General features: G+C 40.0%; 1 protein-coding gene across 1 annotated transcript; it reads left to right on the top strand.

Moving 5' to 3' along the window:
• Positions 1-7,204: 7,204 nt before the first annotated feature.
• LOC113008406 (ADP-ribosylation factor-like protein 4C) lies at positions 7,205-8,874 on the top strand. The gene has a single exon (XM_026145781.1). It carries the CDS (start codon positions 7,651-7,653, stop codon positions 8,227-8,229), a length of 579 nt encoding a protein of 192 aa, XP_026001566.1. The 5' UTR covers positions 7,205-7,650; the 3' UTR covers positions 8,230-8,874.
• Positions 8,875-17,835: the final 8,961 nt, after the last annotated feature.

Below are 17,835 nucleotides of genomic sequence, written 5' to 3' on the forward strand. Positions count from 1 at the left end.
CAGTAAGCATAGCTACAGGTCTTACATAAGTGCTCAGATTCTATTAAAAATTGGATGACTGACAGTCTTCTTCAGCTTAATGAAGAAAAAACAGAGGTCCTTGTTTGTGTCTCCAGACAGATTTGTGCCAAAGGTAATGGACACTGTAGGCCCCCCTTTGCCACATTTACTAAATCTTCTATCAGAAACCGTTGGGGGCAACTTTTTAAGCAGCGTTCCTTTTAGATGATCGTGTTAAATCTCTGGCTCACTCTTGCTTTTTTCTCTTAACACATCTGTTAAGAGTGTGTGTAACACATATCACACTCTGAATTAGAAATTGCTGTTCATGCCTTTATTTCATCTTGTCTGGATTACTGTAATTCCTTGTTCTCTTGTCTTGACTAACCCTCCTTGGAACATCAGCAAATTGTTCAGAACGAAAATGCAAGACTTTTAACAAAGTCTTCTAAGTACTCTCATGTCACACCCTTGAACATCCAGACGCAGGTCCTTGAGGTCTTGTGATCAGGGTCGGCTGGCTGTGTATCTTACAAGGCTGAAAATTAAGGAGAACAGAGGTTTTGTCCAGATTCTGGAACTTTCTCCATTTGAGCCTGAGATCTGTGGACCACATAGTGAAAAACACATCTTTTAAAACTTGTTTTGATGTAACAATTGCAATGATAATTGTAATAATTCTTCTTTAGAATTTCTTGTTGTAGAGCACTTTGTGATATTTCTTGAAAGATGCTATGTCAATAAAACTGATGTGACAAGCTACTGTAAATCAAGGGAGCAGCTGAAAATTGTTGTTAAGATGTAACGGGGGTGGGCAGGGTTTTGTCCACAGGGGGGAAACAGTTTTTGGAGAGCAGTGTCAGTGTTTTTTTGCACATGCCCAAGTTCGGTTGTTACATCCTGTGAGGCTGTGGGCATGGTGTTGTCCTCTCCCTCTCTTCCTCCTTCTCTGTGCCCCTGCCTTCTCCTTTAGGACGCACCTGCTGCTCATCCGCCCTCGTTTACCACCAATTACCCTCCAGAGGTGATATAAGCTGGAGGAGCGCAGTGCGGGTGTGGGTGAGGATTCTGGTGGATTTCCTCTGTGCTGGTCAGTGTGTGATTCTGGTCTAGGTGTGGAAAAGGCCTGGTGTGTGTGTGTGTGTGTGTGTGTGTGTGTGTGTGTGTGTGTGTGTGTGTGTGTGTGTGTGTGTGTGTGTGTGTGTGTGAGAGTGAGATTATAATAAAGATTTATTTTGTGTTAAACACCTCTGCCTGGCATCCTATTCATTCCAATCCGGATCCAATTGTTACTGTCCCCCACCTTCTTCGCCTAGCTTTTATGTGGGGACGTAACATCGGCAAATGAAGAAATGACTGAGGTCTTCCTTATTGCACAGGATATCACAATTGTTTTTTTGTTGGGTTTTTTTTTTTTTGCACTGTAGTGACACTCCTTACCACACGGTGGCGGTAGTGCATCATGGGCCACATATGTGTCTGCCGGGACACAAAGCAGGGTAGCCAACATGCATACAAGTGGCCAGCGTCAATACATTTATACTTGTGCTGGTGCATTATACGTTAAGTACCTTGTGGTTGTGTCAAAGTGCTATATAACAATAGTTGGAGTGGTTACGTTTCTAAGAGGTGCACGGCAGGTTATGCCCCCCTGAAACCCTACAATGTAACGTATACAGGAGGGGTTTCTGGTGTTCTGGCAAAAATTGACTGTGGGAAAACTAGTGAGAGATGTGTCATGAGTGAATGACGTAGCTGAGTCAGGAATTTTAGTCTAAAAGAAGTTAATTACTAGAACTCTGCACAGGAATGAACTGTGGGGTTCCCGACCAGGGGCGATTCTAGGATCAGAGCTTTGGGGGTGGTGAGCACCCAGAGAGCTGCCCAGCCAGGCAAGCTAAACCTGTCTCTGTCAGTCCCTGCATCCTTAAATGTTGTTCCAAGTTCTCTCTGACTGTCTCCTTGGTGCATTTAAACCCCTGTTCCTCCCTGTCCTCATCATCTGTTGTCTTCAACTCCGTTATCAGTCATCAGAATTTTACCATCTCTGTGCACGTCTGCAAATTTCTTTATTAAATCATAAGATTCTTAAATTCATCAAGTCTCTCTGTGCCTGGGTCCTCGGCACAAAACATGACATCACTGTTTTGTGCATTTTAACACAATTTAATCCCACAATTGTGAAAGAAAAGCAAAACACTTTTTCAAAAAGTCTGTAACAAAACCATCAAATCTGATAAAGATTATTTAAATGCTGCCAAAGAAGAATGGATTGGAATAGAAAAAATACATTTCCTAACCTTAATTACTGGAGGAGAATAATGAATGATGCTCATAGTGAGTAAAAACTGAGTGCATTTTTTGGACAGATTCACTTTTAATGTGTATCTATAATATAATACAGATACATAAAAAAACACTCCCAAAACAGAATAAATTATTACAAATAAATTATTACAAAATATTAATAAAAACTATAAAAATGGAGGCAACTTTGCCTGTCGTAGAATGTGAACAATGTATGAAAAAATCTTTATTGCAGATACTAATTTTACTAATTTAATAATAATAATTTTGTGTTGTAAGATTTATGACTTTCATGTATTCATAGTGGTGCTTGGGAGAGCTTGACATTTTTATCAGGTGGTACACACTGTAAAAAGTTTGAGAAACACTGATAAGTGTGTGTGTGCTTTTGGAAAACATTTAAAGCTGCTGTACAGAATCTTTGAAACAAGCTTAAAACATTTTTAGAATATAAACAGAGCATCTGCTTCTCTTTACAGCTCCTCACTCCACCAGGGCTGTTTGGCTCTTTCTGATAGTGTGCAAATGTGATGTAGGTACTGCACCAGTCATACAGACAACTGGACGGTCCAAAAGTTGGCCTACCTATTACTGACTGAGGTTTCAGTAGAGTTGTGGCTGAACCACATAAAAATATATCATTAATTGTAATCTCCCCAATGATAATGTTATGTTGGAATGTTGTTAAAGAGGGTCAAAAATGTTTCAAACCAGTTTGTTTTGCAGATTCTGTATAGCAGCTTTAATATAGGGAGAACACAGCTTCCAGATTATATGAGTTTTTTTCTCTTTGTCAGTTTAACAGTTTCTGTTGTGCCTGTCACTGTTCCCTGTCTGTTTTCTTAACTGGTTCTTCCTGACCTTGCCCTTTCTCCTCATGTTCCCCTCTTTCCTCTCTCCCTCTTTGGACTGACAATCATACACAAATAGATTGTATTCAATTAGATGAAAAATTACATTAATATGAAAAAAATTATATTAAGATCACTAACAAAAAGTCCCCTCTCAGTGTACTTTCAACCAAAAGGCAGATAACCAAATCACATGAACATCTAATACAAGATATAAATATTGAAACATTGATCCAACATTATTCTTGATTGACGGATCATTTGATTTTACACTTTTACCTGAATGTGGCTCCTTTTTTTGAAAAAACGTCCTCATATCCATTATGAACCTGGCTGTCTCTCTGTGTACACACACACACACACACACACACACACACACACACACACACACAACCGGAGTTATAAGGTTAATGGGCATTCAGTCAGTCAGTTAGTTAGTATCCATTTCAAACAGGACAATTTAAAGTTTTAGATTTTAAATAGGCTGTATACATTTCAATGGGAGCAACAGGACGGTCAAATGTCGCTGAATTTACTACAGAGCAGGACGGATTGTAGGGTAGCAAACATTGTCGGAAAATTTTCAACACTGCAGGTTACCTGGTGTAATGTTTTTCAGCTAAAAAGAAACATGGCCTGACTCCTACCTAATTATATAAAGAGTAACTGAAGGTTAAATGTAGCTAATATGTCCTGTTTTAAGCCAGACACTTACACCTCCACTCTGCTGAGTCTCAGCCACCATTGCTGTAGCAGCAAGAGCGCTAGAGCCAGAGCAGGGGAGAGCCGAGCTGGAACAAAGCACTTTGGGAGCGAGGGTTATCTATACTGTTGTTGTTAAAATGTTACGTCTCAAACAAGTACAGTACTGTATGCTTTTTATATTTTTAGTAGTGTGTCACACAAACAGCAAATATTGTCAAAAAAGTAAGAAAACTTTTTTGTAAGAAAGTAAGAAAACTTTTGGGGGTGCCTCCAGAGAGGGGAGAGGGAGGGGAAACAGGAAACAGGAGGACAAAGGAGGGGGGAACAACTAAGCTGTAGTGCCTCTTCACCTCACTGTACAATACCTTGTGCAATACTTTTTGTAAATAGTCAACAGTGCAATAGACTCAATACTTGAAATGTGCAATTCACTTGTATTTTTATTTTTTATTCCTATTTATTCTATTTATCCCCTTTGTATATTTTATTTATATTTGTCTCTGTATTTATGTGTGTGTGTGTGTGTGTGTGTGTGTGTGTGTGTGTGTGTGTGTGTGTGTGTGTGTGTGTGTGTGTGTGTGTGTGTATATATATAACAATTCTGTAACTGTAACTTCGGTCGTTGCTGTGCTTTTTGGAAGTCGAATTTCCCAGAGGAACCCACCCGAGGGATTAATAAAGTTCCATCTTATCTTATTCAAAATCGCCCTGTTCCCGACCAAGAAAATCTAAATTTCTGCAGAAGAGAGACCTTCAAGCCAGACTGAAGTATGGTAAGGACAACCTGGAGAAAGATCACTTATACTGGAAGTTCTCCCTTTGGTCAGATGAGCTGAAAGTAGAGCTTACTGGTCACACTGCTTATATTTGGAAAAAGCAAGGAGAGGAGTACAACCCAAAGAACACCGTCCCTACACTAAAGCACGGTGGAGGGAGTATTACAAGATATCACAGCAAAGCTTGTAATACACATGCCGGTCCACTGTGTCCATTTCATGCTTTGCCTCTCAAAAACCTTAAATGTAAGTTGCAGTAGGCTGCAGTAACAGCAGAGGTGTCATGGTCCTGGGTCATTTTGACCCAGCGTTCTTAGTTTTCTTGTGTTTTTGTATTTTGTTCTCTATTTATTCTATGGTTCCTAGGTTGTTTAGTTTATTAGAATTCCCCTCATTTCTTTATCCCGTGTCCCCCTCCACGTATCTGAGTTCCCGTGCCTCGTTTCTCCTCCTTGTGTTTTATTTCATGTTTTCCCCAGCCCGTTTTGTCTGTGCTCTCCCCATGTTCTCTCCTCCCCTCCTGTCTGCGCCTCTGTGTACTTTCTGTTTTACTTTGACAGTCTCCCGTCAGTATGCGTCATGTTGTGTTTGCTCCTGCCCTGTCATGTTATGATTATCTGTGTCAGCTGTGTGTTCCCTCGTTAACCCTCTGCGTATTTATGTCCCACGTCTCCCTCAGTTCTATGTTGCGTTCTCCTTGATCGCTGTGCGTGATTCACCCTGTGTCTCCTGGTGCACATTGTAATTAGTTTTTCCCAGTTTAGTTTAGTGTTGTTTGTATGATCTGCTTTTGGGTCGTTTGGGTCCATCCTGCCTGCCACACAGCCGAATCATGACAAGAGGGAGATACTTTATTTCAAACCAGCATGAAAATAATCACAGGAAGGTGTTAAAGCAAACATTATTAAAATATTTACACGTATGCACATATTAGCACATATTAACCTTAATCGTTTATGTAATCTCCATTTCCTGCTTTGAAGAAGCAAAGCAGGAAATGGACACAGTGGACCGACAGGTCTATACTTTGCTGTGATGCTGAGTTGAGTATTATGCTGTGAGGATTCTTCAGTGTGTCTGGAACTGGGAATCTCGTCAAGGTGGAAGGATCATAAAGAGAGGACTATGTGAAGATTTTAAAAGAAGACCTCAAGCAGTCAGCAGCAAAACTGGGTCTGGCTCGACAGCGACCTGAAATACATTTCTCCTGGTGAAGAACTACCTCCAGAAGACCAAAGGGAACGTTATTGACTGGCCTGCACAAACCTCTACAGCACAGAAGGAGGGCCTGGAGGGGTCAGTGATGAACATGAGGTTATGCAGAAATCAAACTGCACCCACGAAACCAGGGAGACTGAAAGCAATAACACATGTTATAATACTTTTGTTCATGTTAAGTGATAATGGCATTAAATGGCAGGTCATTAAGTGTAAATATGCAATACTTCAATTTGCGATTTTGTCATTTTAAGTAAACAAACAAAGAAAAAACTATAATTTTCCACGAAACCATGGCACAGATCCTTCAAAGGAGGGTCAAAGTCATTTCAAACTGATGTGCATAACAGCAAACAGCACAGCTCGTTTGTGCTCACACTCTTAACCCAAAGGTTCAAGTACAAGTGATGATAAAAGGGCTTCCTGTGAGCAGTCTAGTCCTGTAAGTGACACAGAGGTGACCTAGGTCTCTGTGTGAGTAAGACTTCCTCCTTTTAGGGTGGAGCCTTATGGAGGCCAGTGTTTGAGACCAGGTGTAAGAAAATGTGTTCTTATTCTGTTTTCTGAAAGCAATGCAGCAGACTATAACTATGTTCACTCACTTACACCTCTGATGTCATGGAACATCATCAAATTTCAAGAAATGAACAGATGACAGATTAATAACTACTGTTGTATTGTTTATTTTTTCAAGATCACGTTTAAAGAAGACATTTTTAATGCCAGTGAGACTTTTTAGCTGGACAAATAAATAAATTCTATATAAAAGTGACCTTTCCAAAAACTTCTAGCAGCTTCTACTTTGTGATGGGAAAGCTGTTTGTGGCTCAACATGACTTGTATGGAGTATGTTTCACATATTAGAGCCAACAAGTCATTTACACGAGCTTAAATACGGGCAACCTTTATTATTTATTTATTTATTTTACACAACAGGAAATCTTTATTAACGTGAGACTGAAAGGTTTCCTTTCAGCTTTTGCATGCCTCCTGTGCCTCCTGTGTTTCACCAGAAGGTGGCGCACCTGACTATGACTGTTTCCATGCGATTACTAAACTACGCCCAGTTTCTTTAACATGTTAACGCCGTTGATCTGCACACCTTCCTGTTTCATTCCATCCATTTCTGCCTGTTTGTGTTTCTTTCAGTCAGCCTGATAATTCAAATAAAACAAAGCTTCATGCACAAACACTCCTCCACGGCTCTATGAACGCTGGCTGTGCATGTTTGTCAGTCTCGCGTGTCTATAGTAACCCGATCGCCGCAGAGGCTCGCCCTCTCATTGGCGCATGTCCCGGGTGGGTGGAGCGTAGCGGGGCGCTTCTGATTTGTCCGCCTCACACAGCCTCACAAAACCACGGCCACGGAGAGCGTTGCGGGTGTAGGAGTGTTCTCCAGGAGTGAGTGAATTAAACGGTGGATGTTATTTTCTTCCGCACAGGTGCGGACCGCGGAGCTGTTTGTGCGCAATTTCCAGAGAGATCGTTGGGCTGTTCGGTGTCATCCTTGTTGTCTCTGGAGTGTTCTTACAGCGCAGCTTTCCTTCGTCGCCAAATGGATGCGAGTGTGTGAGGAGAATACTAATGAACGGAGCTCTGCGTCCTCTGCTGCTGCTGCTGAGGGCCACAGCAGAGCTCATCGGTCATCCACAGCGCACCGGGGCTTCTCCGCTCTCCACTATCCCAACCTAAGGATTTTTTTTACCCGTGAAGTGGAAGGCTCTGAGCTTTAGGACTGTTTTCTTCCCCTTGAATCGGGAGATAAAACCAGCAGCTGCAGAATAAATGCCATAATGGGCAACAGCGTTTCCAGCATCTCTGCCTTCCAGTCTCTTCACATCGTCATGCTGGGTTTGGACTCTGCTGGGAAGACCACGGTTCTTTACAGACTTAAATTTAATGAATTTGTCAACACGGTCCCCACGATCGGCTTCAACACGGAGAAGATCAAGCTGAGCAACTGCACTGCGAAGGGCATCAGTTGTCATTTCTGGGACGTGGGGGGGCAGGAGAAGCTGAGGCCCCTGTGGAAGTCCTACAGCCGCTGCACTGACGGAATCATATACGTCGTGGACTCGGTAGATGTGGACAGGTTGGAGGAGGCCAAGACTGAACTGCACAAAGTCACCAAGTTTGCGGAGAACCAGGGCACGCCGCTGCTGGTCATCGCCAACAAGCAGGACCTGCCCAAATCCCTCCCGGTGGCGGATATCGAGAAGCAGCTGGCCCTGCACGAGCTCACCCCCTCCACCACTTACCACATCCAACCTGCCTGCGCTATAATAGGCGAGGGGCTTCACGAGGGCATGGACAAGCTGTATGAGATGATTCTGAAAAGAAGGAAATCCTTAAAGCAGAAAAAGAAGCGGTAACAGCCGCCGGACATTACTGCAAGGAGTTCGGGTTTTACCAGTATTGCCCTTAACAGTGACTTTTTTTTTTCATTTTGGAATAAAGCTGTTCAGCCACTGAAGTCCTGCTCAGATGCTTTTGCGGGCAAGAGTATGTAGGACAGAAAACACACAAGGATAACCAAAATCAAGACAGGAAACTTGACTGGGCTGTTTGGAGCTGCAGCACTGACAGAGAGAGAGAGGAACAGATAAACAGGCTGGCCCATTTATCTGTGGCTTTATCTCAGACTTTGAACACGCTTTAACTGAAGCTTTGGCTCACCCTGGGCTCTTTTTTTTATTATTATTATTTCCACCCACAGGACATCTTTGTGGAAACGAGTTTGATTTTGCACGTGGCTTGGGTCACTCGTGCCCCTGCTCTTTCTGTCTTGAACACAGACATCTGTAGGATCAAGGTTTGATCTTGACTGCTTTTGGAGCATTGAAGTAGCCTTTCCTCTGCGTGGTGGACAGAAGACAGAGTCCACTACTTTGCACTTTTCATTTGCTAACAGACAGTAGAGAACTACACTGTATTATTAGAGGAGCAGTTTCAGGTGATTCATGTACTAAGAAGCCAAAATTGAAGTATTTTGTATATTAAAAAGATTTTAAATCAAAGTTTTGGGTCACGTTCTTCATTTACACACTGCTGAGAAGTAGAGGTGATGTGGAGGTTACGGTGGCAGCAGGATGTGTGGTGGGGAGAAAAAAAGGCGGACATGACTGCTGACAGTAAGTCAGAGATAGTGATTTCTTCATCAAGATACAATCACAGGTGGGGGTCAACGATAAGTCCGGGGTCACAGAGTTCAGGCAGAAGCTAATAACAGCCTGACCTCAGATCTTTGTTTTAATCATCTGCACATGAAATAAATGTTTGGAGGAAAGCCGGAGCTCGTTTGTGAAATTTATGGATCTGCATTGCGGTGCTCTGTTTACAGCAGCAAGCGGTGATCAAATTAGGCTAATGTGCCCTAGGACGGTATAGATTTCTGTCCCAAATATTTCACATCACTCTGTAACTAATATGGGCATTTATCTTGTAGTTTATTTAAATATTTCCTCATCATACAAGTCACAAATTGTGGGTGGATGTGAGGTATTTGGGCTAAACTGTTTGAAAGTAACTGTTTATATAACTGATTAATCTGCTCATTATAAAAATACTTTGCTCATAAAATGTCCACCACATTCAAAGAAATATCTTCATATATGTGTAATTCTTCTGGATATATCTAATAGCTGCTGTAGAAAAACTCATGTTTGAACACCTGTGATCGGTAACCGGAAGTACTGAGTGTAAAGAAGAGCAGAGCACACAGGAGAAGAGGTGCTTTTTGCAGAGAAACGTTCTGAAGACCAGGCCACCTTTTTACAGTGCTGTGCACTGTGATGCAAAGAGATGCATAAATCATGTAAACAAACCCTGAGGAAGATATGAGGGGCTTCAGTTTCAAACTGGAAACCATTGAGGTAAACTAGAGAAGTATGTAAGTGAGTGAGTGTACTTGAGTAAAATATCTGAATCCACCGTGAGTCAGTCTTGTGTGTTTAGAGGTTTTCTGTTCGTTTTGTGTGAGTAAATTACTCCAAAGTTAATCACCTTCCATCTCTGCAGAACAAGAACTTCATTACTAAATAAGGCAGAAGCAAACTGAGGACTCTGTGAGAATAATGAGAAAACGTGCGAATATTCTTTGTACCGCGTGCTTTTTCACTTTAAACACAAAACACATGTCTTACCTGAATCTATCCAAGCTGCATGGTAGCTTCTAAATGCATCACACTGTACATTGACTGTGTTCTTGTTATGTTTTAAGCAGCAGCATTTCCAGGACCAAAAACAAGACAGGGAGGGTTCATAAGAGAGCAGAATGTTTGATCAGAAATTCATACAGGGTAGGAAGCTGCTGTCGAAAACACTGGATATCGTTTTAAGACTCATTTGAAGCCCTGTGTTATAACACTGATAGCACTGCATCAAACATGGCGCCGATGAAGAGTTTAAATGCTGTTTTGTACTGACTAACTATTTTACTCTGTGTTAGATGATAAACGTTCTAATCCTAAATCTTTAAATAATTCTGGGTAGCTTTAAGAACAATAATGCATATGCATACTTTATATTTCTTTTTAAGTGCATTAGAGAATATTAATATTTGGAAATCTGCAAAATTTGGAGCAGGAAGGACAATATTTGCTTCCAAAATACTGTGGAGTGCATGCAGAAAATATAACGTTTAATCATTGTTGAAATACCTAAAGTGCATTCAAACTGTGTTTTGGAAAGTAGTGTGTGCAGAGATGTTTGTGTGTGTTAGTTACAGTTACAGTGTGTTACAGTGCAGTCCTGGACCAGAGAAACACTATAGATTTAACAGCAATAATTACAGACATTGTGATTCACTGTGATGGATTCTCTAACACAGGCTGAAATGGAAAACCCTTAAACTACAGGCAGCCTTTGAACAGCCTCAGGGACACAGAGCTTTTAGAGTGAATGAGCCAAAAACATCCCCAAAACACTCGTTGAGCCTAACAGGACATTTTACTGTACAGATTTTTCCAGTTAAAACTGGAGGAACTGCATCTGTGGTTGATGCAGACTTACATCCCTCCTTCGATTGCCTGATAATATGAATCAACACCTAAACGATTTAGTGACTTTTTCTTTTTTGTGTGATATTTCTGCTTTCTTTTAATTCCATTCGAGCCCAAAGAAGCTACCTAGAATGTAATAAGTAGCCACATAAGACTCATAACTACATAGTATTTGTATTGAATATTTATTTGACAAACTGGATAATAGGTGTATTTCCTGACTGCACTGCACTGTCTGCTCTTTTCTTTTTCAAAAACTGAAAATTCATGGCTCAGTAAAATGTTTCTCCATGAATCCAGACACTCATAAAGTGGCAGACAGTAACTATAAAGCGCTATGTAGTAAATAGAGAATAATGACTGTCTGCTGTAAAGATGGGGAGTCTGGTGAAGGTTTAAGAGCAACTACATGTACACTTATGTGGCCTTAAGTCATTGTGTGGGTATCTCTGTTGTAGCTGAGCTAAGTCAAAACTAAGACAAAGTATCTCTTCATAGGCTGAAACAGTCACAAAAACACAAACTTCAAGCACAAAGTTCTTGGCTTGCTGATAACTGACTTTTTCTCTCAGAATTTTGGAAAAGAAAAAAAAAAAGACGTGCCCACTTTTTGTTTTTTTCCAGTGGCCCTAATCCTCTTCCGTAAAATTCACGCAAACAGCTGTCTGTCGATGGAATAGTGTGAGACCAGTGATAGGATGTGATGTGACGCTGCCCATATGCATAAGGTTCCTCGTGCATTTGCATCAAAGCAAACACCATGGACCAGCGTTTGTGAAAACATGGCTCTGCTGTACCACTGCTAGTCAACAAATCCTCCACACATTGCTTTTACACTGATCTGCTTCTGATCTTTTGTGTATGGAGAGTTTTTATTCATTGAATTATTTTTACTAGTTACTGTGTGATTACTTCATTTACAGCCTCGAGGAGGTTACTGTTCTCACGTTTCCTTCTTTTGGCAGTAGCCAATGTGACGTCCTGATCTAAACTCCAAACTGTGGCTTTCCTGAGTTGTTTTGTCCTTTTTCTTCTCTTCCCGGCAAATCTCTGATTGTCTATAAATAGAGAGAGAGAGAGCAGTACGTAGATGTGCTAAACGTCCTCATTTGCATTAACAGAATGGATCCTGTTTTAAGGCTGAAAAGGCCACATAAGTTACTACTGAACTGTGCCTCTCAAAAACAGTAGAGAGACAGTTCAGTGACTCAGATTAGTGAAGAGGAGATCTAGCAGACAGCTAGTGACTATAACGTCCTGTGTTGGTACACCTGTCGCTCATAACAGTGGAGCGGAGTTTAAAAGACCGAATTAAAACAAAGAAGCAACAAAAAGAAATGGAAAAATGTACTGTAGACGCCAAAATCATCCCTTGTAACAGGAGGTAAATATCTTACTGCTATAAAGCTGCATTTTAACTAAAGAATCTCTGAGCACTGACCTGCTTTTTGAGCAACGTCCAAATGAATGTTAGAGGAACTGCAGTTGTTGGTGCTCATTTATTAAGCACAAACATATCAGTATGTTTGTGTTGTGCTTCTGCACATGAATAAAACAAAATTGTGTTCTGTAAAATTGAGCATTTCCTGTATTATAAATTTTTTTTAAAGCTGTGGTTTCCATCTTTTAGCAACACATTGAATTTACAATTAAAGAAATAATACACATCAAACTTTCAAAGCTAAAATTAGATTTTAAAAATCAAAATTTTAAAATCAGATTTTTAAAGCCACCAGTGTTTATATGGTCCATCCATCCATCCATCCATCCATCCATCCATCCATCCATTCATCCATCCACTGGTTATCCAATTCAAGAGGTGGATGGCCTAGTCTATCCTAGCTAACATAGAACACTAACTGCATGTCTGTGGACTGCAGGACGAAGCCAGAGAGAATCAGCTCACACACAGTGAGAACATAAAAGTCCACAGAAACGGCAGCACTTTTTTTTTTTTAAAGGATTACACAGCACAAACTGAAGTGTAAAATCTTGGTTTTGTGTTGGCTAGCTAACATGATATACTAAGATGCTAAACACAGTGAACACTGCACCCTTCTCATTTTCACCATGTTATCATTATGACTGTGGCACTCAGAGCTGACAATAACTTCAGAACTAAACATGGCTACAGACTTGATTTTATACTGAGGCGGCACTGGCAAAAAATAAATATTTTATTGGCACTATCTATGTCAGGCCTAAAATAAACATCTGTGTTTCTGCCATCAGCAGATGTTGCCTAGTAACAGCTGAAACTAAAAGCTTCCAGCTGTGAGGATTCATGTAAGGAAAGATGATGATACACAAGAACTGCAAGGTTATCTATATATAATGAAGAGCCACCAGCCAATCAGAATGCAGTAGTACCCGTGGCCACTGATATTTTCTAATGAAAGTTTTTTTTCTCTCTATACATATTTTAGACCAAGGAATCTCACACTAATATATATAGTTTGAGACAAAATGAAATGTCACAGCAGCAGGAAAATCTCTGTTATTAATATTATAATTGTCAAAAAAAGAATTCATGTGTTCTGCGCTTTCAAATTAAAGTCTTTTCTAAGACTTTTGGGCTTAAAATAGATAAAAACAAAAGCTAGCATGTTAGAGTTTCACGAACATCCTCATTATAAAGCTCACTTTGAGAGAAATGTGTTTGATTCTTTTTTGATGTTCAGGAAAACATCGAGTGGTTTCCCACAAAAAAAGGAAACAGGCAGTCTTGTCATCTCAGGATTACCCTTCACCATAGCAACAGTATACCACAAAGAACCCAGTCCATCTACAGCGATTCACAAACACAACAGATTTCCTGTCTTGTGTTTGGGGTTAACATTTGTTTATCATGACAAAATGGCATAATGCTGTGTTATTCCTTTAATGTGCCCTGAAATTCGTTCAAACCCAGACAAAACCCCCAAAACATTCAGTCCTTTTGATAACATTTTTATATTCTGGATCATCTTGTTGCAGCTCTTCTTTGAAGCTATACAATGTTTACACTGAGTAAAATATTTAAAAGCTGCAGTATTCTACCAAGTACTCTAAATACTTTGAACATAGTTGGGGCCCAAATTTTAATAGCTTGTGCTCAAATAATAATTACAGCTTATTGAGCTGACAGTTGTTCAGACTCTTGACTGCAGTACTTTATACATTAAGAAGCCAACAATAAGAAAGACTTCAAGAAAACCAATCTGAAATTGAAAAGACACGTGGGCAGTTAGTGGGAATAACACTGTGAGGTTCTGTGAGGATTTGTGACATGTGTTTTTTTTTTCTTTCATTTCAGTGAGACACATGTCTGGTTGGCTTCCAGGTTTAGTTAATCATTACAGCAGTCTGCATTTACCTACAGTCTCTGTTTGCTCTTTGCCAGCAGGGTTTGGCTCAAGTTCAGCTTTCAGAATGCTGTGGTGTGAAAATCAGTGCGTTACCTCTGATATTATATTCTGAATGACGCTAACAAAGGCTCACACTTTTCTCCACAAATAAACACATAAAATATCTTTATATTTCAGCTGATGTAAATGATTAGTGGTAAGTAATCAGCAGGGAGCCAAGCATTTAAAGCAAAGCCAAAAGTGATGCCAGGAAGCCCAAAAAATGTACTTGTCTCCTTCTACTTGATGTCAGTTCACTGACAGTAGAGCCTCTTTTCATCTGACCCATTTGTCAGATTGAGACATGCTGAAGCTGCAGCTGGAAACATCTCTCAAGGCCACATGTGTACAACACATTTAGCTACACGAGTGGTCTGTAAAACCAGGCTCCTCCAAATAAGCACAACCCCCAGAGGAGGCTGTCTTTGTTTATGTTGAAGGGATGGCTTTATTGTCTACAGAAACCAGACCTTTGGTTAACTGTACACAGTAGTTGGAGAACACAAAGTGTGTCATCTTTTACAGTTTTAGATTGACCAACTGACCAATTGCTGACATGATTTATCAATCTGACTTCTTAGTGCCTCATTGAAGCCCAATACCTCAATCAACCAAAAAAAATGAGTGCTAAAGTTTTGTTTTAGGTATGAAATATATTACTTTTATTGTGTGCCACCATGCTACATCTTATGATATTGTTATACTGGTCATCATTACTTTTGCAGAAACAGTCGTGTGGAAAAACTTTACGCACAAAGGAGGCAGCTGCTTTGCTTGAATATCCACCAACACCATTGTTCCAAAAGCTTGCCCCAATGGACGACATAATTTAATTCATTCTACTTTCTTTTTTAAAACCTGGAACCTCTGATGTAGAATTTCAGCTCTGATGTCCTCCATCATTCATTTTGAGACCTGGGTTTTGCAAGAGTACTTGAATTCCTTTGGTTTCTAATTGTTGTTCTATGCTCCTTCAGACGGTAACATTTCATTTCATTATTCCATCACTGAACAACAGTATATAACTGGAAACAGATTTTCAGTCATTTTTTAATTAAAAGTATAATGTGGCAGAAAAATTCTAAAAATCCAAACTGTCTTTGACCAACTTACCATTATCATCTATATTTTCTATTACAGAAAAACAGAAATTGAGCAAATCTTCACATCTGAGAACTTGGAACCTCCAAATGTTGCCAAATATTTCTCCAGTGATATTCCATTAGTTTTGTCAAATCTGCTTTGGAGTGCTTGTTGGGTGTTGTCTTGTGAAGTGAGACGGCACATGCATGATTGGGATCAACATAGCACATAGAAGTTATACCTTCAGGGCTTTCTGGCCAACCTCTCTCTGTTCTTTAACGTCATGCAAAGCCTTAAAAATAGTAAACAAAATTTAAAAAAAGGAAACAAACTTGGTTGGGAAAGATCAGGGCTTGGTATTAAATACAACCTTTCTAGAAGAACATGTTTAGCAAAACGACTTGAAGGGAAACTTCTCCTGTGTGCAGATCAAAAGGGCAAACCAATGTTTATCCAAAGACAGAAGGTTAATCCTACAGTTTCTAAAGCAATTAAAAAACTTATATATCACATGATATAATATCAATATATCTTCTTTAGAGTTGCATTTAAGGAAAGTGCAGTTAGAAGTCAGAATTGCCATCAGTGGTGAGATCAGATAGTTTCTAAGCAGTCAGATAAACTAACCCCCCCCCCCCTGCCGCCCCCCCCCAAAAAACAAAAAACAAACAAACAAAAACAAAAACAAACAAAAAACAAAAACAAAACAAAAAAACAAAAACAAAACAAAAAAACAAAGCACTAGGCAGTTATATTTTTCACACCTTTCATGTCCGAGCAGCATTTTAGTTGCAGTCTGCATTTTTATTTTTATTTTATTTATTTTATTTTTTTATTTTTTCTCAGATGTGGAGGAAGTAGCAGTTCTACTCTGAGTCCCTCACGAATGGCCTAACTCCTCACCCTGACAAAGGAGACAGACATAATTTCTGAAGTTGATTCAACTTGTTGACTGTCATTTTAAATATGAGGACCAAAGAGAAGTCAGTGCAAGTGAGGAAGGCCATCATTAGGCTGAAAAACCAAGGGTAGATATATTAAAGTTCACAATCAAGTGTTTTCTTCATGAATGGGTACAAAGCATTTACAACAGCACTCAAGAAGAGGAAGGTCACATTAGACTTTGCTAAAATATCTAAAAGAGCACTCACAGTTCTGACAAAAAAACAACCTTTGGATGAATCTGAGACGAACTTGTACCAGAATGATGGGAAAAGAAACATATGGAGAATGAGAAAAACAGGTAATGATCCAAAGCATATCATATGATCTTCTTTTTTTTTTTTTTTTTTTTTTTTTCTATTTGTACGCCATGCAAGAAATGAAATGAAATTTAGATGTACAGAAAAGGAAATGGATTAATAATGTGGTTTATCTTTAAGAAAATACATAAAGCCCACTCCTGTAATGCTACTCTCTCTACCTGGGATGGCTGTTGTGTGGCTATCCATAAATCCATTCATAAAATAGTTGTGAATGTGTAACATCTATTTAACAAAAAAACATTCATATAATTTCTTCATTGCAATATATAGAAAATGTATAGGTTCCAGAAGCCAATGCAGAAGTGTCTCAAATCTACAGTCATCTGGTGGACTTCATTTAGAATTTACTTAATAGGTGTATGGTTCCCATCCACATGTGGAAGTTTATGGTAAGTTTATGGTACGTTTGTGACTGCTTTGTTACAGATTCTAGAGGGAAATGTGACTTGCTGAGTGTGAACCACTGAGAAAAGGGGGATGAGTGAAGGGTTTAAGGTAACAGACAAATTTTTTGGTATTGCACTAAGAGCTCCGAATCATCCATCCAAAATGGCAATTACACACTCATTCTGATAGCATTTGCCCCTGACTGCTAGAAGCAACCAATACGGGCTTCACAACAGGCATAAGACATGCTTTTTCCCATATCAGATTTAGCACAATTTGCAGTAAATTGCATGCCACAAATATTAGTGTGATGAATGACCATCGAGCAGCCAGGCTACAATTATTGCAGGCTGGATTTAGAACAACCCAAGTCTTATTATTTTTATTTATGAAAGTTTTAATTTTCATACCTTAACAGCTCTGTGCAACACTAGTGACCTATATCAGCAGCAAATATAAACAGCGCTAATTGGGTAATTGGCAGCCTTTTATAGCTGCTGCTAATGAGCAGCAGGGTATAAAAGGCTCAAGAGTTAGGAGTTAGGAGTTCGCCTTGTAGTTCGCCTTGTAATCGGAAGGTTGCCGGTTCGAGCCCCGGCTTGGACAGTCTCGGTCGTTGTGTCCTTGGGCAAGACACTTCACCTGTTGCCTACTGGTGGTGGTCAGAGGGCCCGGTGGCGCCAGTGTCCGGCAGCCTCGCCTCTGTCAGTGCGCCCCAGGGTGGCTGTGGTTACAATGTAGCTGCCATCACCAGTGTGCGAATGTGTGTGTGAATGGGTGGATGACTGGATATGTAAAGCGCTTTGGGGTCCTTAGGGACTAGAAAAGCGCTATATAAATACAGGCCATTTACCATT

Source organism: Astatotilapia calliptera, chromosome 16 (genome assembly GCF_900246225.1).
Source record: "Astatotilapia calliptera chromosome 16, fAstCal1.2, whole genome shotgun sequence".
In the NCBI taxonomy this organism is placed as follows: Eukaryota; Metazoa; Chordata; class Actinopteri; order Cichliformes; family Cichlidae; genus Astatotilapia; species Astatotilapia calliptera.

What these genes read in the sequence shown, in the direction of transcription:
- LOC113008406 (XM_026145781.1), top strand. Translation starts at nt 7,651, where the DNA reads ATGGGCAACAGCGTTTCCAGCATCTCTGCCTTCCAGTCTCTTCACATC.